This window comes from Rattus norvegicus, chromosome 11 (assembly GCF_036323735.1).
Source record: "Rattus norvegicus strain BN/NHsdMcwi chromosome 11, GRCr8, whole genome shotgun sequence".
Lineage (NCBI taxonomy): Eukaryota > Metazoa > Chordata > Mammalia > Rodentia > Muridae > Rattus > Rattus norvegicus.
Window position 1 is genome coordinate 57,500,098 of NC_086029.1, and position 22,741 is coordinate 57,522,838.

Genomic DNA, 22,741 nt, shown 5'->3' on the forward strand with positions numbered 1-22,741 from the left:
AAATTTAATTTTCAAGTCACTTTGTCACGTAGCAGCATGGTTGGGAGCCAATACAATTTCATAATTCTCATTGCAGTTAATAGCTACTTAAGGATATGAGAAAGAAAATGTTAGATATCCATCCCTTTCCAACTGCACAGAGGACAGAGACAAAGTGTTATAAATAGTGTGGTCTTTTCCTTATTTGAAGAAGTCTTCTCATTCCATGGAGGGTGTATTAAAAGTAATATTTTCCAATTTGGTGAAAGACAAACCTGAGACTTTATGATACTCGCAGGGCTAATTTTTAAGAGTAAAACACAATTATTGTTATTTTAAAAAAGGCAAAATCGATAGTTTAAGCTAAAGGTACAATCAGAAGGTAAAGCACACATTTAAGATCACCCTTTGCTCCAGGCCACATAGTTCTCCAGTGTAGATGTTACAGGAAGACATCTCCAGGACAAGGCTTTGCGTGTCAGGCGTGCTAGGTATAACCATCTCATTTCACTATCTCAAAAAACATCCTGAGTGGTAGGCATTATTAACCCCCTGTTATGACTGTAAGCCGTCACTGGGCTTTCCCAGTGTTGCCGGCTGGTGTGATGGTAACACAATCACGAACCAAAGAGAGCTCCGCTGGCGATGTTCGTAGCATCCTGATAGTAAGCCAGGCCGCGGGTCAGGACCATAAGTCTCGCACCGCCCTACAGGCCAGAGGGAGTAAACTGACGTAGCGGAACCAGTACAAGTGTACCGATGGCCCGCCGGGTAAAATAGCAAACTGCAAAATGAAGCAGATCGGTTCACGTCGTGCACAGGATTACGAACATGATTTTTTTTCCATATTATTCCCAGTATTAGAAAGAGGTAACAAGTGGGGGCAGGGAATGTCATATTTACAGGTGAGCTCCAATTACTAGTGAGCAAGCCGGGGGATAACTGATAACTGAGGTGATCTCGACAAGCCAGTGATTCCTTTATATTTTTTAAATAAGTATTTTAAGCCAAGAGAACAAAATAATAGTTGCATGTATGATAAAAACAAGCAATATATATATAATTTTAGAGCTTTCAAGTTACCTTTATGTTTTTTTCTCAAAATTTAGAATGCTCTCACTCCACACCTTTTAAAGCTAAATTAACTAAAATTCACGTTAACTGATTTTATTTAGGATTTCAAGGTCACTTGCTTACTCAGGCTAAATGTATTTACCAGATATCCACTAATGAATAAGTTTACTATAATGTTCATTACCTTCTCTAGGCACACTTTCTTGATGATACAAATATATTGGCCTAGTGGCAGGGCTAGGACTGAACATAAATTGTGAACTTTTCAAAGCAAAAAGGCCGAACCTTTGTGGGATTAGGTTGAAATAACGAGCTCACTGAGTTGTGGTTTCCAAGGCAACATCACATCTAAGAATGTGTTCGCCTCTTCTCCTAGAAGCCCTGAGCCTGTTTTCCCATGCGCACAAAGCACCTACTTCCTAGCAGAAAACCACTGCTTATTAAACTGCTTTTAAACATGTTTCTGTTTTTTATTTTTCAGTAACAAGTTTATGCTTTATGAACTGGTTTAAAGTTGTTTCTCCCCTCCCTTTTTCTTTTTTTCCTCACCAGTAATAAGTATCCAAATAATCAAAGAAAAAAAAAAACAGGATTTTTCACATAGTGGCAGGAGGGTGTTAAGCCAAAGGCTAAACCTAACTGTATGTGGGGGAGAATATGTGCCCAGCTCCCAGGGCCATAAAGTCAGCAAGGGCTTTAGATTTTCGGAACTGAGGGCAGGGGTGGGGAGAGCCTTTGTATATACAGTCTACTTTCTTAGTGGTTTCAAAACCTGGGCTTGCTTGCAGCCAGTCATTAGTTTGCTTTTTTTCCAGTAAAAGCTAATCTTGGCCTCCAACCTTCCTTTCCAAAATAGCAAAAAGCCCAGTGAGTGAATGGGGGCTGTTCCAGCCAGAATGCTCACTGCTACCAGTAACAGATGCTCTAGGGTATGAGTCTTCTATGTCCTTTAAGTCAAAATCTCAACAGTGGTTTATGACCTGCATCAGTTGACAAGCATGCTACATGGAATTTTTGTTGCCCTCCTCCTTTCCACCTCTTCCTGACTCTTCAGGGACCTTAGAGAAATGCCAAGAAGCTCAAATCAAAGCAGACGAGCCCTTACAACTCTGTCCCGATAGTAGGGATATATTCCTGAGGACTAAGTTTACCATAATGCACCAGGCGTGAGTCAGGGTCCCATTGCTAGCTGAGCTTCTGGGGACAGACCCAAGGCTGTCTCATCGGCCTAGTGTTGTATATAGCCTGCCAATGAAGAAAGTGGGAGGGAATGCTCCATGGTTTTCAAAGTTCCTCAGCTTCCCATTAAAAACCATTCAGCCAGCAAAGTTCACCTGTTTCAGTTACAACACCCTCTCTAATACCAAATTCATATATGTAAGCCACTGTGCCTCCCTTCTTCAACAGTCAAGCCGACCTTTCTCACCACCATCTAAATTGGAAAGCAAATAAGCTATGTAGCTTCTAAGTCTTAAAGAAGAGAGCAGGTGTTATTCTGGATGTAGCAAAGTAAATTCTTGTTGATTTTAAAACAAACTATGGGCCTCTTCATGGACTGGGCACCGCTTTAAAACCCAACACTCTGTGGGTGCTCCATGAAGATTGTGCAGGATAGATGCCTTGCTTCTCCTCAGGCCATTTTAAAATTAGACTGCAATTGCTCTTAGTAAAGTTTTTCAATCATCAGCAAAGAACCATTTAAGCTATTGGGTTTATACTTATATTTTGCAAATTCACTTTTCCTGAGGCCCACTCAACAAAATAAACCCTTTCCCTAAACTTGACCTAGATTGAGGCACAACATAATACAAGCCTGTGTTGCAGAAGACTTCATATTCTTGTTGATTTCAGTTTGTCTGTCAATAACGTCTTAGCAAACCAAGACTTTATGGAATTAGAAGAGGCCTGGGGCAGCTATAGCTGGATGACAACCAAAGCCTTCATCCTCTTTTCTGAGTCCTAAGCTATACTTTCTGGTCTGCTCTAAATTCTCTTTCTGCTCTGCAGCTTGGCAAAAGTAAATGAAAGTAAACATAGTGACCCAGAATCAGAGAACAACCAATTGAGTGTTGCTCAAGGCTTTTTAAGTTTGAGCACAGCCATATAGAAAGGCAGTGGCTCCAACCATAGACAGCAAGGTGGAGCATAGTGATGTTCACTTGTAATTGAAGCACTAAACGGGGGGAATCATTTGGGCTACCCTGGGCTACTCTAGGCCATCCTGGGCCACCCTGGGCTACTCTGAGCTACACAGGGAAGGCCTCTTAAAAAACAAAAACAAAAACATCGGGGATCTTCAAAAGTAGGTAGTGGTTTGACCATAAGCCCATTGCCAACAACAGTGTGGCCTCATGGGAACCATTCCTTCATACGAGTAAATTTTCTCAAAAAGTTTGGAACTAAACACCCTTTGAAATGCTTTATACAATTTTTTTTCAGCAAAAGATTAGATATTCTATTCTAAAACCCTCCCTGTGGCAAAGAGACAAAAGAACAAATTTATGATGCAGCAGCTGGCAGTGAACTATATTTAGGAGAAAAGTAGAAAACATCAAAATTAATTTATTCTGTGCAAACTCTCCAATCATTAGCCACCCTCTAGACTACATTTTTACAGTAGGAGTTGCATTTTGACACAACTGTTATTTCCCAAAACATGGGCCCTATATAATTTTTCCTACCCTGTATGTCTAAGGATTCTTCCTAACATCCCTTTGCTAATGATCTTTCTCTATAGTGACTGTAGCCCCACCCCTAGAGATTCTGCCCTTGCTCCATCCTCTGTCCACCCCTCTCTCCTTCATGGTAATTTCAGGGATAGCATGCGATATCCTTTTCTCAAAAGTAACCTTTTCAGTAATTTATCCAAGTGTCTTACTTCGTAAGCACATCAACTTTTTCTTTGATCTTCCAAGGAAATGGTGGAGATGTTTTGAGACCTACCAAAGCAACAATAAACTTAACACTCTTTGAAACCTCTCATTGTATTTCACTATAAGCATAACCTACTTTCTTCCACTTCCTAATGATAAAAATATCCATGTCCCTTTATACTCTGGTGTATGACATCTTTAGCAGACTGAAATCTAATGATAAAATACAGTAAATGATCTAAGCTTCCAAAAGTTTCATGTCTACCTTAAAATTTTCCCTGAGTCCAGTCTTTGCATAACCCACATTCTGTGAACTTCCTAGTCTCTTCTCCCTCCATGTCTAATCTTTCTATCAGATCCATGTATGTTTCCTTATGTTGTGCCTTTTGCACTCATCTTTTCTATTCTTACAAAGCATTTAATGCTTGTGGTACTTTTCCAACTGATCATCTAGCCAGTAATTCTATAGAGAAGATAAGAATAGTGCCTTAGAAAATTCTACTGGATTTAGTAACTAATAGCTCACTAACAACTAAGAAGATTCCATGAAACAGTAGGAATGGGGTAGGAGCCAGTGAGGAGGGATGGGGAGGCTGCAGAAATTAAGAACGTAGGAGTAGCCTCGGGATTAAGAAAGGAGGTTGAAAAGAAATATGGAAGACAGAACAGAATCAAGACGTTTTCTTGGGGCGAGTGTGGCTATGCAACTCTTGAGTCTATCTGCAAGCAGTAGGCAGGATACCAGCAGCAATGAAGGAGTAACTGGGAAAGAGAAGAGCCTGAGCGCCAAGGACCCAAAGCTTAAAGGATGTGGGAAGAAATGGAATCAGGCTTACTGAAGTCAGAAGCACGATCCTTGGATGTGAGCAGAGGTCAAGCTGAATTTGAAGGGGAGGAGAGCAAGCTGACAGCGATCAGTCTAGATTTCCTCAGCCTTGCTGGAGGTATGGTGAACTAAGGTATAGAAAACAGCCAGGGACCATGACTGGCATGCTGCTGTCACTATATGGAATGCAGAGAAAAGCTTTGGTTGGGACCATATATGCGGGAACAGAGAAGCAAAAGATAAGGACACAGGTACGAGTACTTCTTTTGAGCAAAACCAGTGTGACCTGGGGCCTTTAGACACTAGAAAATGAAATACAAAAAGTAAATGAATATTCGAATTAGTGTAAAAGGAGAACTCCAGTACATCCCAAAGTAGTAAGAGAAGTGAGGTGATGTTTCCAGAAGAAGGGTATCAACTCAATTTTGTCAGGTTGTTTTGGAGGTAAAAGTGACACAGAGCAGAAAGTAAGGAGAGTTTCCTGTTGGCCTAGAGACATGGTCTCTATTACCACAGATAATTATACCGAAAGGCAAGTCACAAGCTCAAGGTTCAGTCAAGTGAGACTCCAAGACAGGGGAAATATCCACTTCTTAGGAAGTCTAGGGGCAAAAGGAAATCATAATAATAAACATTGATATCACTCTTGAATGCTCAAAAAGAAAGAACTCTAATTTTATACTAGTAACTAAACTATGAAAAATTTAGACAAATGGATAAAGTATAAATCTTTAATGAGCTGGCCAAGTGCTGATAAAGCAATCTTGAAAGTTTTGGCATGCTCAAAGAGCAGGGAGGACCAAGGAGCAATCCATGTGTTATCACTTCCTCTACATCAGCTTGGAAAGTTGTCTTTTGGTCTTAGATAGATTGAGGACAAATGTTACCTTCTTCCACTGAGACCTGTTGAGTACAAAGCCATGAATAAAACACAAAAACTTTTGAGCATGAACTATGTGAAGTACCCAAAATCACCCAGACAAACTGCATGCAAGCAAGAATGGAACTGAGCGGCCATGAATACATACCGGCTGAGAGCTGAACACAGGCTTCCTTTTTGAAACTTACCAAGTCAGAGCTTTGCTCTGGAAAGCCCAAAATTGAGGCATAAGGGGGAAAACTTGCCTGATACTTTCTCTGCATGGGATAATGGAGATGTCTAGAAACCAATGTTACGTGTTTTTATAAATCAGTTCTTACAGAAGAACTTAAAGCAACCCTTAAGAAGGTGTTGCTGAACCACTGAACTGAGAATAGGACCCCCGTTGAAGGAATCAGAGAAAGAACTGGAAGAGCTTGAAGGGGCTTGAGACCCCATATGAACAATAATGCCAAGCAACCAGAGCTTCCAGGGACTAAGCCACTACCTAAAGACTATACATGGACTGACCCTGGGCTCTGACCTCATAGGTAGCAATGAATATCCTAGTAAGAGCACCAGTGGAAGGGGAAGCCCTGGGTCCTGCTAAGACTGAACCCCCAGTGAACTAGACTGTTGGGGGGGAGGGCGGCAATGGGGGGAGGGTTGGGAGGGGAACACCCATAAAGAAGGGGAGGGGGGAGGGATTAGGGGGAATGTTTGCCCAGAAACTGGGAAAGGGAATAACATTCAAAATGTAAATAAGAAATACTCAAGTTAAAAAAAAAGGTGTTGCTGAAAGAAAAGCTCAGCATTATTAGTCTTCAAATTTTCAAGACGTAATCATCCCTTTTAGCTTTATTGCTTATTCTGACCTAGTAAATTGGTATAAAATGTAGCATGGATATATGAGAGTAGATCTCTCCAAATCCATTTTAATTATTTGCAGTTCTGGTAAATGCATTTGGGTGTTTAAAATGTGTACAGTTTTTCTAGCACTTTTAAGCAAGAACTACTTGTTTTTCCCAAATACCACAAAAGCTTTAGAATGTCAGCTCGTTATTAAATGTGCCAACCTGGGAGCAAAGAGGCCCAGGGAAGCAGAATCCACAAATATTTAAAATATTCCTTTTCACCCATGACTCTTTAATTATTCTCCAAGTCACATCTTAATAGATACCTAGTTAGTCAACTCAGATTTGAAAAGATGTAATTATTTTACTTACTGAATCTTTTGAACACTTTCCTCAATGCAAAAATTTAAATACTGTGATTTGATATACATGGCTACATTTATTTAACTACAAGGGCAGGGCCAGAATTGGTGAGCCAGAGGAAGGGTAAGATGTACTTAAGGTCTGAGGCAGATGAATTTTAAGAGTCCATGGTCTGTATAAAGAAGGTCGACCATTTGTTCTGACTGACCTCTAAATTCTTTGTCTATCTTTGCTGCCAACTATGGCAACCTTTGTCCATCAGAACCAAGTGTAGATGAATTCTTCATGGAAAGGTCAGTATTACCAAACCATAAATGAAGAGAAGTCATAAGACACCAGAGGACTTTGCTCCACATGCTACCAAGAATTCTCCTGGCTGCTACTGGTCTTGGTGGAGCATGTCATTTTAAGGATTCATCATCAAGCTGAGCAGCCATTAAAACCAAACTACATTTTGCTGTAAGAGTATCAAATTGCCTTCATTCTTCTCTCCCTCATTCCTCTTTTTTTTTTTTTTTTTTGGTAAGAGGGTTTTTTAAAAGGGAAAAAACAACCCATTATTGTCTCAGTGTTGGCATACTGGACGACTCCTCTAAAAACTGGAATTATTGTAAGACAAATATGCACTTTCAAGAGTATCTTTTCCAAGTAAAATATGTCTCGGGCTTAGTGGTGGGTAAAATAAGGAATATTTCAGATTCTTTGAAACATTTTTAAATTATTTTTAAAGGACGGTTTTGGAAGTAATCATCCACATGCTATTTTATCCCTGGTGGACCATGGGCATCTGAAGGAAAGTTTGATTTCATTTCTTTTCAGCTTAGATTCCCTAATCAGAGTAATTTAAAAGGTACTTTTGGAGAGCTTGCAACAACTTTACAAGGCATTTCATTTCAAGCACAGTTTAGACAAGAATAAACCCTACGCAAATAGTCTTACGGCACAAAAGCTCACACAATGTGCTCAGCTCTCCCTAGTCCGAGGACGTGTTCCTGGGACAACACTACTCCAGGAGAGTGACGATGGAGAATGCTGTAACACATAATGCTGAAGAGGATTTACAGCACGTACAGATGAAGTCATCCTGTAAATATCCCTGCAATGCAGCAATTCCAGTTTGAGGAACTATCCTAAGAGAGATTAAATCATGCTCTCAAAGTCTTGTATAAAGATGTTTGTAGAAGATATAGTCATAACATCATCAACACTTCAAAAAATTTTTATTTTATGTGTATTAGTATTTTGCCTGCATATATGTATGTGTGTCATGTTTATACAGTACCCTCTGGGGCCAAAAATGGTACCACATCCTCTAGAACTTGAGTTAAAATGGTTGAGAATATCATGTGTTTGTTGGGTGTTAAAACCTGGTCCTCTGGAAGAGCAGTCAGTGCTCTTAACCTCTGTCCTATCTCTCCAGGCCTAGCAACATGATTCTTGTACCTGCTATCAGAAGAATATATAGTGAACTAGGATATTCACATATTGGAATGCTACTCAGGAGTAAAAACGGAATAGCCTTTGACACCAGCAATGTTAGAAATGCAATTCAAAAGCATGCTGGAAGAAATGAAGACAGGCCGACCCTCCCTCACACTGTTAACCCATTTATACAGGTTTCTAGAGGAGGCAAAACTAATCTATAGTTACTGAAAATCCAACCATAGGATGTTTCGGAGGGAGGGGTACTTTCTAGAATTCTATTTATTCTCTTTTTTAATTAGTTCTTTTGTGAATCGCCTACAATTTATTTTGATCATCTCACCCCCAGCCCCCAACTAGAACCACCCTCACTTCCTACCCATAGCTCGACATTGTTACTAGACATCACAGGTTAGAAGATAAAAATCCCACAGGTTAGAAGATAAAAGAGGAAAGGGTTTCCTCTTTTGGATGTTAGCCAATGAGCTCCTATTGACCCCCAAACATTGCCACTTGTTCTTTGTTACCTCCCAGAACTTGACAATAAGACCCTAGTGCTGGAGTCATGGAACATGGAGAAGTCAAGCTGATCCTGACCTGGAAGTTTCATCCTTGCCCTCTGGCTTGCTTTCATGAGAAGGTGTTATGCATGCTACCTACCAGAGGGGGAAACCATCACCCATTTGTCTAACTGTGATCCCTGAAGGTTACAGTAATGACTGGCCTCACAAGACACGCTCACCAGTGCAATTGTGGAACGAACAGCATGGGAGTTCTAATCCCATTCTGGTGTATTTAAGTCTCATGCCCCAAGATGAAGCCCATACTTGACACCATTACTGGGCATGAACCTTGACCTAGATAAGTCATGAGCCCTCAGCAAGAACCTAGTAGGCTGTGAAATGGACAGAGTATTAGACAGACTCCTAATGATTAACCTTTACACTGATAGAAGCCACTTAGGACCATGGTTCAGTGTTTAACACATTGCTTATTTACAGACAGAGCCAAACACTGTATTGGGTTTAGGGATAAATGATTTGCGGTGATTTAAAAACATAACTGTTTTCATTTGTTTTACCAAAGAAAGCTGTCGCTTCACCTCTGGTTAATTCTCCCGTGTTGTATGCACATTTGGCTTCCTACACCAGTTTTTCTCAACATCAGTGAACATCAGAATCATTTGGAATTCTTTTTGAAACACAGATGGTTTAGCCGAGAACTTCTGATCCAATGAAGTCTTGGGGCAGCGGACCCGCAGTTCCCATATTACCTGTTCCCCAGAAATGGCAATAATGATGCAGCCTAACTAGACCCAGACTTCATGGCCTTTTGCTTCAAACACTCTTCACACTTCAGAACAACAATCCACACTTGAGAGGTGGAGGCAGGAAAGTCAAGGTCAGCCGGAGTCACAAAGTAAGGCCTAAGCCTATGTATTGATTTTTTCCAGCATTGGCATACACTAACACTGGAATTATCATGAAAATTATAAATTCTTTCAAGAACCAACCAAGCAAAATAAGTCATAGGCTTACTAGTGAATGAAATAAGGAATATTTTAGATTATTTGAAAGGATACACACACACATACATATACATACTGTACATACATATAACACATATCACTCTAATACATATATTTTTATGTATATGTAAAACACACATATATGATATACATATATACATATAATTCTTTAGTTTCTTAGGCCACTCCTCTGTGCTTTGTGCATGATACTGCCCATTTGATATTTGTTCTTTCCCCTTGTGTTGCCTCATTTGCTGGTAAACACATCTGTATGTTTTCTACTCAGATAGATCCTAGTGCTGTCAATGGCAGGGGCCCTGTTTTAGATATTAATGCACCCCTCATACCTAGACCACCTGTATGTGGTCTAGGTGATAAGGGATAAGTAAATGCTAGTGCTCCAACATTTATGCATTTTCCTAAGCACATGTCACTACATCAAAAGCAATGAAAAGTAATTTCTAATATGGGGCCTTACCTGTCACTGGAACAGTGACTTGGCAATGTCCAGTCATGGTGGGGGTTGATGAGGAACCCCCAGGACAGGAAGACGGAGCTCGGTGTCAACGTGCCCACCACCAGCTGGAGGGGTTTGCGAGTGCGAGATTTACCTGTGGAAGCAGCACACAGTTAATCCTAGGCACAGTGCCTTTTGATTGATGTTTGAAGTAAGAAGCATGTGTAAAGATGACTTAGAGAGATGATATTCCTTTCCCGTTTGGCTTTAGACTGTCAACAAGACAGTTTTCTGAGTCATTTCTGGTCTTCATGAGTGTGCTTTTTAAAAAATACATAATGTTATATAAGTTCTTTGAGAATGTTTATAGCTTTTCACATTGTCTACAAAACTGATTTTTGGCCATGAATTTAAACATGAGTCAGAGGAAATGCTTTATAGATATTGGGTGTGCATGTTTATGTGTTACATATATGCATACTACCTGTAATATATACATATCAACATAAACCACATGCTATGCAACGATAGATACCTGGCTTTAGTTTCCCTGAGTCATATAGTTACAGAGTGTTGTTGCGTGCGATTAATGAAGTAGACCCGCAAATACTTTCATCTCTGTGTATATACACATGCTACTTGCATAATTTCTTTCAGAGAGACATTAAAAATATGCCTTTTAGATGAATTAACATCCTCCAAAAAGAAAATCAAATTATTGTGGCAGTTGCATGTTATATTATTAATGTTTTACCAATTATTAATATTATATAATTTAATATTAAGCATAATATTACATTATATTCAAAATATAACTTAAACTAGAAACTCTTGATATTTTATTGTAATAGACATATGGTTACAGCAAGCACACAAACAGAAAGGTGTCTATATTTTTAATAATTTCATTAAGGTGGGAGTAATGCAGAGAGCACCTGTATTCTGATGGGATTAACTAAATGTGGGAAATACCACAAGTTACGCTAATGAATGATAGAATCTTCTCACCCATGGGGGTAATGATGCAAGAGTGAGCATTACAATTTTCAAAATCATGTGAATCTATAGCACTGAGAAGACAGGGAACGGAAGGACCTTGAACACAGGGTCAACAGGGGAAATATAACCAGAATATTAAAATCTCTTAAAATTACATCCCCACTGAGTTCCTTCTTTACTTCATGAGATTGGGCATATTGTGTTTATTATGAGAAGAACTTTTGTTTTCTCAGCCTATTGGGCTTGGAACAAGACCAAGGTACCTGGGACCTTTGTTAAAGTGGGTAAGCAGGAGTGAGTGCAATGGTGACTATTTGAATCAAATGTTCTTGAAAAGTGGCACATCTGTTTCTATATGTTCGGTCAATTATGACCCCAGGAAGAAAGCCTCTATACGACCTAATGGTACAAAATGCCCCTGCTCTAATGCAGTTGATTTATTTGTGGGGTGCCCTATCTTTCAATATCTGCTCACATGGTGTAATGTTCAAAGCAGAGTAAGCCTACATCCTTAACCATCTGGCATTTCCTAATGGTAAAGTATCAAACACCTTCAATTAAAAAAATAAATAGTAAACTTTTATTACATATGGTTCTATGATTTGAGTAACCATCTCCCCAAGGTCCATGAGCTAAGGGCTTGGTTTTCATCCCATGCTTGAACTAGAAGTTACTACAACTAAGCAGATAATGGGAAGAGTTTAAATATTTAGGAGAATACCCTAAAAGGCCAACTTGTGGGATCCCACTCTCTTCCTCTTTCTCATTTTTTGCATTTTAGGTGAGCGTAAATATTGCCTGCCATGCTGTCCTACCATAGACCTAAGGAGTGGGGCCCAGTGATTATGGAATCCAACCTCTAAACTCTGGGCCACACTAAACCTTTTTTCCTTATAAGGTGATTATCTTAGGTACTTGACATAGTAACAGAAAACTAGAAACATAACTAGGAGAGCCAACCTCTTAATGGTATCTAAATATTTATGAGGATCATAGTCATTTAGTTGGCTGCAAACAGGCAGGGACCCTTCTATAGAAACCTTCCCAGATGCATCTGTCATGGTGTAGATGGTAACGCGAATGGTCTACATGTGGCCTCCAGGGGGAGAGATGAGACTCTTGATTGAAGGTAGACACAGACACAGCTTGGAAACAAACACGAGGTGATTATACTATTCTTCCTGTTTGTAACTTGACTGTCGTGAATATAACACGACAGCATTATTTTATAAATGAACGATAAGAGCCAGAAATGTTTCAAGGGTGTCAAAAGAGTGCAAGTTCAAGCCTCAGATTTAGGTTTCCTTGTTTATTTTCTTTCTTTGAAGAGCATCCTTGACTCAGCTTGCTGTGTATGAAGAGATGGAGCTTAGAGATGAAAGGTGTGTGTTCTAATCCCCAAGGCATCTTAAGCTGGCATGATCAAACAATCATGTTACTAACTTGGTGTTTATGAGAAAGATTAGCTAATTAGAATCTATGCGGCAGATGCCAGTGCAAAACAAATGGAAGTGATTCCATTAGTCACTGCGTCTCTCCCAGATGCAGAATTCAAAAACAAAACAAACAAACAAACAAACAAAAAAACCAAAAACAGAAATGCTATGCATTGCTGGAAAGGAAAGGTGGGCCGTTGTATAAGGTAAAACCGTTTCCTGAGCTATGAATAAGAAAATGAAAATAATCTCCACAGCCAAAACTTCAAGATGAAGTGATAGAGAAATTATTATTATAAAAGCCTCAGGAGTCTGACTTTCCTTTAAGTTTTTATTTATATGATCAGAGTTCCATAAAAAATAGTTCACTAAATAGCTATCTGAAACCAGGGTATAAAACTACCATACTCATATTTGACCTTATTGTTCAAAAGTTTGAAAACTATCCTGAGATAATGAGCTTCCCTTTTGTGTTATGACTCTATGTGTGTGTGTGTGTGTGTGTGTGTGTGTGTGTGTGTGTGTATGTATAGAGAGTATATGTATATATAGAGTATATGTATATATGTAGATATTTATATGTAGATTTTATATGTAGATATCTATTTTTATTTTTATATGTATATATACATACTAATGTAAGTATATTTATATGTACTTCCATATATACATATTTATATATTTTTATCAGTTATTTTACTTGTTTACATTCCAAATGTTATTCCCCTTCCCAGTTTTCCCTCTACAAACCCTGTATTCCACCCTCCCTCCCCCTTGCTTCTATGAGGGAGATATATATATATATATATATATATATATATATATGTATATATATATATGTGTGTGTGTGTGTGTGTGTGTGTGTGTATACACATACACATCTCTTCATATACTGTGAGCTGAGCCATGGATGTACTTCAAAGAAAGTTAGAAACCCAGATATGAGTTTTGAACCTGTACTCTATGCAACTTTGGACAGCCATTTGTTCATTTATAAAATAATGCTGTCGTGTTACATTCACAACAAACAACTTACAAATGGGAAGAATCGTATAATCACCTCACGTTTGCTTCCAAGCTGTGTCTGTCCCTACCTTCAGTCAAGATTCTCATCTCTCCTCCTTGGAGGTCTCATGTAGACCATTCATACCACCATCTACATGAGAGATGGTGGCTTATGGAGAAGAGCACTTGCATGTTTGCAGCCAGTTAATAGAGAGATAGATGATAGATAGATGATACATAGATAGATAGATAGATAGATAGATAGATAGATAGATAGATCGATCCATCCATCCATTCAAATACTTAATCACCCAATGCTACTTGTAAAAGAAAAAATACAGTCAAGCAAAGGGAGCAGTAGGTGTTAGAAACAAATTGCTGGTGGCCAGCCCTGTGCTGGTGCATTGAGTACAAATTCAGAGTAGCCCAAGTTCCTAGGCTTGGTGTGGTTGAAGTGTCTAATGCTGTTCCTTCCGTCTTATTCCTCCAGGGAAGCAGAACAAGCATCCACAAAGATGCTTCTCTGTGGCATCCAGAGTTACTCACAAGACAGAAGTGGTTAGGGGATGACTGAGTGAGAAAGAGTTAACACCCAAAAAAGCAAAACCTTGTGGTCAATGATACAGAGGTGGAAAGAAGATGCCTGTTTTCCTTCATGCTCTGATGAAGTCTTACTAATTGAATACGGCAAGGTTTTAATCTTTTATCTTTAGGGGTTCCCTCACATTGCTATGATTAAATACCCCAGCAAAAGCAACCGAAAGAGAAAGGGCTTACTATGGCTCACAATTCAAGGGCAATTCCCTCATCACATAGAAAGATATGCTATGGTAGCATCAAAGATAGCAGGAGCTTACAACGGTTGGTCAGGGCACAAGCAAGATCAAGAAGCAGAGAGGATGAATTCATGCACACAGAAGCTTTCTCCCTTTTATTAGGTTCAGGACCTAAGCTCAGGAATTGCATGGCCCACTGTTAGGATAGGTCTTTCCATTTCAATTAATCTAATCAATATAATCCCCCACAGGCATGCCTGGAGGGTAATCTCTCACAGCTGTGCCAAGAGGTATGTTTTCAAGGGGATTTCAAGGGCTCCACAGTGTCACAGTAATGCAGAAGTTTTACTCTTATTCATAAGTATGCTATCCATTTTTTGTCTCCAGCCTTCCTGATGAGAGATGTCCAGAAGGGAGAGACACAGAGTAAATAAAACCAAAGTGCCAATTTCTTCAGTATACAGAAATGAGTTATCCTTTTCAAACACAGATGGTTTCCTTAAGCCAAGGTTAGACCAAAAAGCTGTGTTCTTAAAAATCTGAAAGTCCAAAAGAAGGTAAGTGGTCATCTTTACAGAATAGAAACAGGCTGGTAGGAACTAGCCCAAAATGACGATGGCCACACGCCAGGAGCTGTGTTACTTATCACAATAACCAGGGTGAAGAGGGTGTGTTAACTGTCTGAACCTCAGCTTAAACTGCCAAGAAATGGCAGTGCCAACCTGTGCTGAGAGAGGTCCCTAAGGCTAGGCTATGCCACTCTTCCCACAGGGTAAGCTCTAGACTCAGGACTGACACCATCTACACCCACACAGTGCAGGCATTCCCAGGGCATTTCCTCTCGAGCATGGTGCAAAGTTAACTACACGAAAAGCCAGTGCAAAGACAGTACCTGAGCACGACTTCTTCTGGCTGGGAGGAGGAGCAGGTCGCACGACTATCAGATACTTCGGCTCTGCATCTGAAACAACAACATTGTCTTTCAGCAAAATTCTTTCACATCGAGCATGGGAGTCGGCATACTTGTGTCCTAAACGAACATTTCCTGGTGTTAAACTCTCTCTGACCCTGGTACCAGTGAATAAGAAGATTCAAGAACTGGAAATTTAATACTTCCTTAAAAGCCCATTAAGTTTTAGAAATGAAAATTAGATCCATATTTTCTAATCCAAATGGGCATGGGTGGGGAAAAGGTCTTTAAAAAGAAAACGCTACACAGACCTTTCTTTTTAAAGTAAAATCACCTTATTCTTATTAATTCACAAATAAAAACATCACATAGCAGGTTTAAGGAAACCACTCAAAATACTTGCCCCGTCACAAATGCTATACATCTCAGTGAATGTCTATACAGTTAGAATCTCCAAATAGAGGATGGGGCCACCCACTGATCTCAAAACTTTTAACCCAGAATTGCTCCTGTTTAAAGGAAATACTGAGACAAAGTGTGGAGCAGAGAATGAAGGAAAGGCCATGCAGAGACTGCCCCACCTGAGAGATCCATTCCATATACAGTCAGTCACCAAACCCAGACACTATTGAGTATGCCATGAAGTGCTTGCTGATAAGAGCCTGATGTAGCTGTCTCCTGAAAGGCTCTGCCAGAGCCTGACAAACACAGAGGTAGATGAACACAGCCAACCATTGGACTGAAAACAGGGTCCCCAATGGAGAAAGGACTGGAGGAACTGAAGGGGTTTGTAACCCCATAGGAAGAACAACAGTATCAACCAGCCAGACTCCCAAGAGCTCCCAGGAACTAAACCATCAACCAAAGAGTACACATGGAGGGACCCATAGTTCCAGCTGCATATGTACCAGAGGATGGCCTTGTAGGGCATCAATGAAAGGAGAGGCCCTTTGTCCTGTGAGGGGTTGAAGCCCTAGTATAGGGGAAGTCAGGGCAGGGAGGTGGGAGGGAGTGGGTGGGTGGGGGAGCGCCCTCATAGAAGCAGGAGGAGGGGAGAAGGGATAGGGGTTTTCCAGAGGGGAAACCAGGAAAGGGGATAACGTTTGAGATATAAATAAAATATCAAAAAAGTCCACTCTGAAGCTATGCAGCTTTGCCTAAGGTTTGACACCCTCACTAACAACTACAGTGTATGTATTTATCCAGAACTAAAGGTGGAAAAGGAAACCCTGCAAGAGTTGAAACAGAAAAAATAACAATAGCTTTCCAGCCTTCATGATGCCTCTCTTCTTCCCTGCAATCTTTCCAAATCCTCTACTGCTGCGCTCCTGAAAGCCTTTGTGAATTTTACAGTATACACAACACATTTGTTTACATCCACACCTGCGTGTGTGTGTATGTATGTATATATTATGTATGTATGTATGTATGTATGTATATGTATATGTATATATATATATATATATATTACACATGCTTTCCTAGGGCCCTCCAAGGCCAAAAGAGGGCATCAGATCTCCAGAAATTATAGTTATGAATGGTTGTGAGTCACCCATGTGGGTGCTGGGCCTCCCACAGGGCATCGAGTACCTCTGAGTCATTGCACCTCTGAGTCACTGCACCAGCCAGATATAATTCTTAAAGTATTTATTAATTCTTTGAAGTTTTCAAACATATATACAATTTGTTTTGATAATATTTAGCTCTTGTTTCTTCTACTAACAGCTCCTGGATTCAGTCCATTCCCATCCCCCACTCACGGTTTGTTTGTTTGTTTGTTTGCTTTTTCAAACTCCCCTGAGCCCTGTTTTGCTGCCCTATAACGCATGAGTATTGGGCCACCCACCAGAGTTTATCATTGATATATAAGAGACGATCCTTAAAAATACTTAGGTCTTCAGTAAAATTGTGTTAAACCCCATAACATATTATACTTAATCTCAGCTAAACGGCTGAGAGATGATGTTAAAATTAACATGTGCATGCATACTTAATAAGCACTGAGTAATTTATGGAATAGAATTTTAAAAAAATGAGGATACTCAAGAAAACTGATTGGTAAAACATACATAAACAAATGAAATGCATTTATGGCCTGTAAAGCATCGTTCTTTGAGCAAGTCTATTGAACTAACTGCTGATGTGTTATCCCAATGTTTCTTGCGGATCTTTGGGACCTGAGACTTCTGATTCATCACTTGTTTTGTTTTTAACGTGAATTTACATTTACCCTTTGTGAATATGAAGGGGCCTTCCTTCCCAAGGCTACATGGAGCCAACTTCATTTGCAGTTGGCAGCTGACTGGCCTCTTCCCATTTGCTATAAATAATCTGTTCGACTGCTCACTGAGGAAAGCAACCCAGGAAACCCCTGGAACTCCCCTCAGGTTCTACTGCAGAGTTTCCTCATGACTAACACACAGAGAAGGTGTTCAAGCTTTTCAGAACTTCATAGGTTTGCAAGTGTGCCTTGCTGATTTGAAACTCTCATAGGAGAAGTCCTCAACCCAAATTCAGTAACAGGAATACAAATCACCATTGGGTGAGCTTAGTAGGGATGTAGAACACTACAGGTATTAATAAACTACTATATAATATATCTCCCTGTGTGCAGAAAACTGTGTCAATAACTTTATAAACTAATGATATGTCACGCTGATCCCATACATCCTGGGCAATTATGCTGTGTTATAGTGAGCTCACTGAGAGAAGGACAGCTTCATAGTCATGCAACATATAGAGCTGCACCCCTCACAGGAACCCCACGATTGGGCTTAGGTCCTACACCATCTTGAAATTCCTCTATTTTTTAAACCTCTTTCGTGTGTGTGTGTGTGTGTGTGTGTGTGTGTGTGTGTGTGTGTGTGTGTAGGTCAGAGGACAACTTGTAGAAGTCAGTTCTCTCCACCATGTGAGTTCCAGAGATCAAACAGGTCACAGGGCTTGGAGAAAATCACATTAACCCTCTGAGTTAATCTTGCCAACCCACTGAGATTGTTATCACTTTGATCTTTGAACTTTAGTTTTGTTAAATTAAGTCTCATGGGACAATGGAACATCTATGAGAGCAAATAGAGCCAGCCAGAAATACCACTGGTCTCTGGATTTCTGCCTCCCTCTTTACATAAAACATTCTAAGTGCAGCAAGCTCCAGGTTCTGTGAGACCCTGCCTCAAAAGCTAAGGGGAAAAGTAGTAGAACATACTAGAATTATTGTTGTGGCTTCCATATGAGTATGCACAGACCAGCATGTGTGTACACATAGACATATATCACACAGTGCAGCAGAAGAGAACAAGCATACACTATCACTGACTAAGAGAGAGGGAGTGGAGGAGTCACTGATAGCCCCTGTACACCACATTGTCCCGAACGTGCTTTGGTAAGAAGTAAGGTGGTTATGTTTAAGCCCCAAGAAATCCCTTTGTTCCTATTTTGCTGTGTTAGCCAATCTGGAAGAAACGGGGAAGATGGGACAATTCCCTTTCAGTTCTCCCTCTTTCCTAAGTTAAAAAGAATACCCACCAATTGCATGCCTGGGTCAAAAGTGAGATAAAAGTTGGGATACTCTATGCAGACTTTCCATAGTTCTGCTTAGGAATCCCTCTGCGTGCAGGAACTACCAAACGCTTCTGCACTTCCAGCACTACTGTTGAGAGTTAAAGACGTTGAATTGGAACTCAAAATGGGCATTGTGCACTACCATGGCCAAGGTCCAGGCCCTATAGCATACAGTTTCCATCCTTTAAAATTACATTAATTAGTAAATAACACATGACCAATCATGGTAGAGACTACAGGAGGAAGAGGTTTACTCTTTAATGATAATCAACCCTAGTTTTTGAAACAAGACCCTTAATGTTAGTTTTGTAGGTGGCCCTACAGTTACAGAAACATCCTAATCTAGACTTCAAAATGGCCCTTTTAATAAGTCTCAAAAATGTACTTCTAGAAAATGAGGGTCAGTCGTGAGCTTTACTAAATTGCTCATTGTGGTAGAGTTCCTCAGAGCTAACTTTTAATTACTTCCTTTAGACACACTAATTTAATTATGGTCTAGCAGCTTTTTGAAAAGGAATACAAGGGCAATACAGAGGCCAATACAGGGCAAGACAGTACCCAGGATCCAACATGGTAATGGGAACAATTTAAAACCTGTGTGTCATGTTCCACACATGTTGTGCATAGTCTGCGGAAGTGTGTCAAAACCTGGAACAGAAGTGGCACCCTGGGCGTATGTATTCACCCTTCCTCCTCCTTAAATACTCCCAACCTCCAGTATTTCAGCAATGTTCATGCTCTCTTGGGGATACAGACATGGGAAGATAGGGCAGCTAAAGTCAGTATTTCTATCCCATTCTGCACTATGAATTTCTTTTGGATTGGTAGCAGACTGAGAATATTTATATTTACACATTGGTCTTAGCAGACATTCTGCCAAAAGTAATTATTTCATTATCCAGGGACATATGCAATTAGAATCTTGGTGCAAGAAAATCTACACAGGATGCAGTTACTTTACACTTATAATTCTGGTGGCTACTCCTACACAATGATACGGCCCAGTTAAATTTAATCTGCTTAGTATTTTAAGTACCCTAGGGTAGGGAATATGAGAGCTTACTTTTTAATTAAATTTAAAATTAAAGTCATTTACACACATATATTTTTTAACTCAAAGATATAATCCTACTATAATTTCCCATTTAAATTCTAACTAATTTTAGATCTGCTTCTATTAGAAGACTCCGGTCTTGCAAGGGACACTGCTCAGAACTTCACAATGGCATGCATTTCTGTCGTGCAAAGCTTCTACCATGTAGATGTCTACACAAACACTAAATAAACCAGGGTAACCCTACAAATAACCCACGTAAAGAACTTAGACACTCATTCATTCATTCATTCATTCATTTCTATGTCTCTTGTTTCTTCCTGCCCCTGTACCTGCACCTTCCTCACCCTCTCTTTCTCTCCTCTAATGATTTGGTTTTATGTTGAACTCCATTTCTCTCTGAGGCTGGGGTTCAATGATGCTTGGCTATTAGTGGGACAAGGAGAGACTTCCCTGGGCCCTTTTTATTTTCTCCCATTGCTAAACGGAGACAATCACACCAGTGGCCAGTTTCACAGAACTTGTCACGGTGGTTAAATTTATTTCTCATTATACAGGTGACATGCTAGTTACTAATTTGTATTGTACTAATTATGTTAGCAATATTATCAATTTTCTTGAGTATATGCTTTCTACAGGATTGGAAGACAGATTATATGGGAGGAAAATGATGAATAAAAACAGGCACCACAGATTCTAAAATACAAATCCACCCCCTCCCCCAAATTATACACCAGACTCATTCATAGATACCACTGTAAAAAAGTCTTCAAAATATTTGTCAAATAGAAGCTGGTGGTACAGTCCAATTAGGCATAGTTTATTACAGTGAACAAACATAAGGTTGGTTTGTAAGACCATATCCATAGGTCCTAAAAACACAATTGGCAAAATGAAAAGCCCATTTTAGGAAAGAGTAGAGATTCTCTTTGGGGAAAACATTGATGGGACATTTTTTCTAGACACTTGAGGTCACTTGGCTGCTCACTTGAGCCAACATTCAGTTATCCACGAGCACATTGACTACCAGTGGCAAAGTCCCATAGTAGTCAAGAATCCAGGGAGAATGCTGAACTAAAGTGTTATTAGTAAGCATCGTGAAGTTGGCCTAGTGCTAAGTCATGAATGTAATTTAGTAAATTGAATGAGCCATTTAGACTACTAGCTTTTTGTTAGTGGTGCAGAAAAACCATATATATATATATATATATATATATATATATATAGAGAGAGAGAGAGAGAGAGAGAGAGAGAGAACGAACTATAATCAGGAACTAAATGAGCCCACTTTTTAGAACATTTCCAAGTCTCTATAGAAAGACTTGGTGAATTCAGCTCAGTTTAGACCTGTCCACATTTTGAGTTCAGGCTTTGTTTACTTATGTATCTTTAAGCCTAAAAGCAGCAATTATCCAATTAACACATTCTGAAAGAAGGAGTAAATGGAACTTTGCAGGAAGAATGGAGAAAACCTTCAGGAACTGGAGACCAGCAAAGTCCATAAACGCAAGCCAGTTTTTAGGAAACCTCAAACTTTTTCAGCAGGGAATTAATAAATTTATTTACAGTACTGACTCTTTTGCTTAACAAAATTGTTTATAGCAGGCATGTGTTTTACTGTGAATAAATAAACCTTCTCCTTTTCTGCCTAAAGAAATAATTGGAGACAATTTGAAAGCAAACCCTGGACTGTTTGGTAAGTATTTCCATCAAATATTACAAAATCACTTAAATGATGAATTTGTGCCCAGTCTGACAGAACACACTGCAATGCCCCTCAGTTCAAAGAAAATCCTGGTTTCTTTAGCCTCCAGGACTGGAATCACAACAAAGTATAAAAGATCTACAGAAGTGTAGCCAGCCCTACCGTAGTACCACCAGCAATGCAAGAAGGACTTGGATATCAGACACTGAAGGTGGTCACAGACCTCATCTAAGGGAGCTAAAAGCTCTGTCAGTGTATGCCATCAGACAAGTCTTCAGGGTTGACTACACCAGTGAGAAGCAGCCTCTGCTCTCCATGCAGTGAAATGGGTGGGGTCTCAACACAGGGAAAGAAACAGTTCTGATGGCATGCAGATCCAAAACAGAGGGCTTTTCTCTCTGAACCAAATGTCCCCAGACCTCTGCTGTACTCATTCCTCACAGTCTAACATGTCTGGAAGAAAACACTGTCATGGTGTCTCTAAAACTGCACCATTTCAAAACCCCATCCAATTGAAGGAGACATTTCTGGAGTTTCTCTTGGGGTCCTGCTTTGAATTTGATGAGATTTGGGAAGGCAATTCTATTAAAGACTTATCTCACCCAGGACTACCTATGTTAATTCTGAATCCAACATAAAAAAACAAACAAAAAAACAACAAATAGTAAAACTTCTTGAAAAGCAGAGAGAATGAATTAAGAACATAAAAATAATACTTTCTCCTTCCTTTCCCCATTTCTGCCTTGATCTGTCTTGGTGTTTATTTGGCACCAAGTGATACTCTGGAGATAGGCTCCATTCTCCTTAACCACACCCAACCTCACCTCTGACTTCCAACAACTTTGAGCTTCGCTCTGCTTCACTATGAGGCTCAATTTGTACACAAGATATTGAGAGGAAGAGCCAATTGGGAACCCTAGCAAGTCATTATAAATCAAGCCCAGCACGGTCCCTTACTCTCTCACGTACACACTCTATGCCCTCCCGTGCGCATGTGCCAGCTTGCAATCTGCACATAAGTGCCAACCACATGACACCATTTGTCATGTTGTGGTGCAAC

At 39.8% G+C, this 22,741-nt stretch overlaps 1 protein-coding gene across 50 annotated transcripts in view; it reads right to left on the minus strand.

Annotated features, from left to right (window-relative positions):
* Abi3bp (ABI family member 3 binding protein) overlaps nucleotides 1-22,741 on the minus strand; it is a 216,708-nt gene that overhangs the window by 118,816 nt on the left and 75,151 nt on the right. For all 50 annotated transcript variants that reach the window (XR_010056273.1, XR_010056272.1, XM_017598136.3 and 47 more), the window contains exons 3-4: nucleotides 15,344-15,412; nucleotides 10,257-10,389 (exon numbers count right to left, since the gene is read on the minus strand). Coding sequence is in view for 48 of the 50 variants with exons in the window: in XM_017598136.3 (XP_017453625.1) it covers nucleotides 10,257-10,389; nucleotides 15,344-15,412 (202 nt within the window). In the remaining 2 variants the exon portion in view is untranslated. The remainder of the gene's footprint in view (nucleotides 1-10,256; nucleotides 10,390-15,343; nucleotides 15,413-22,741) is intronic.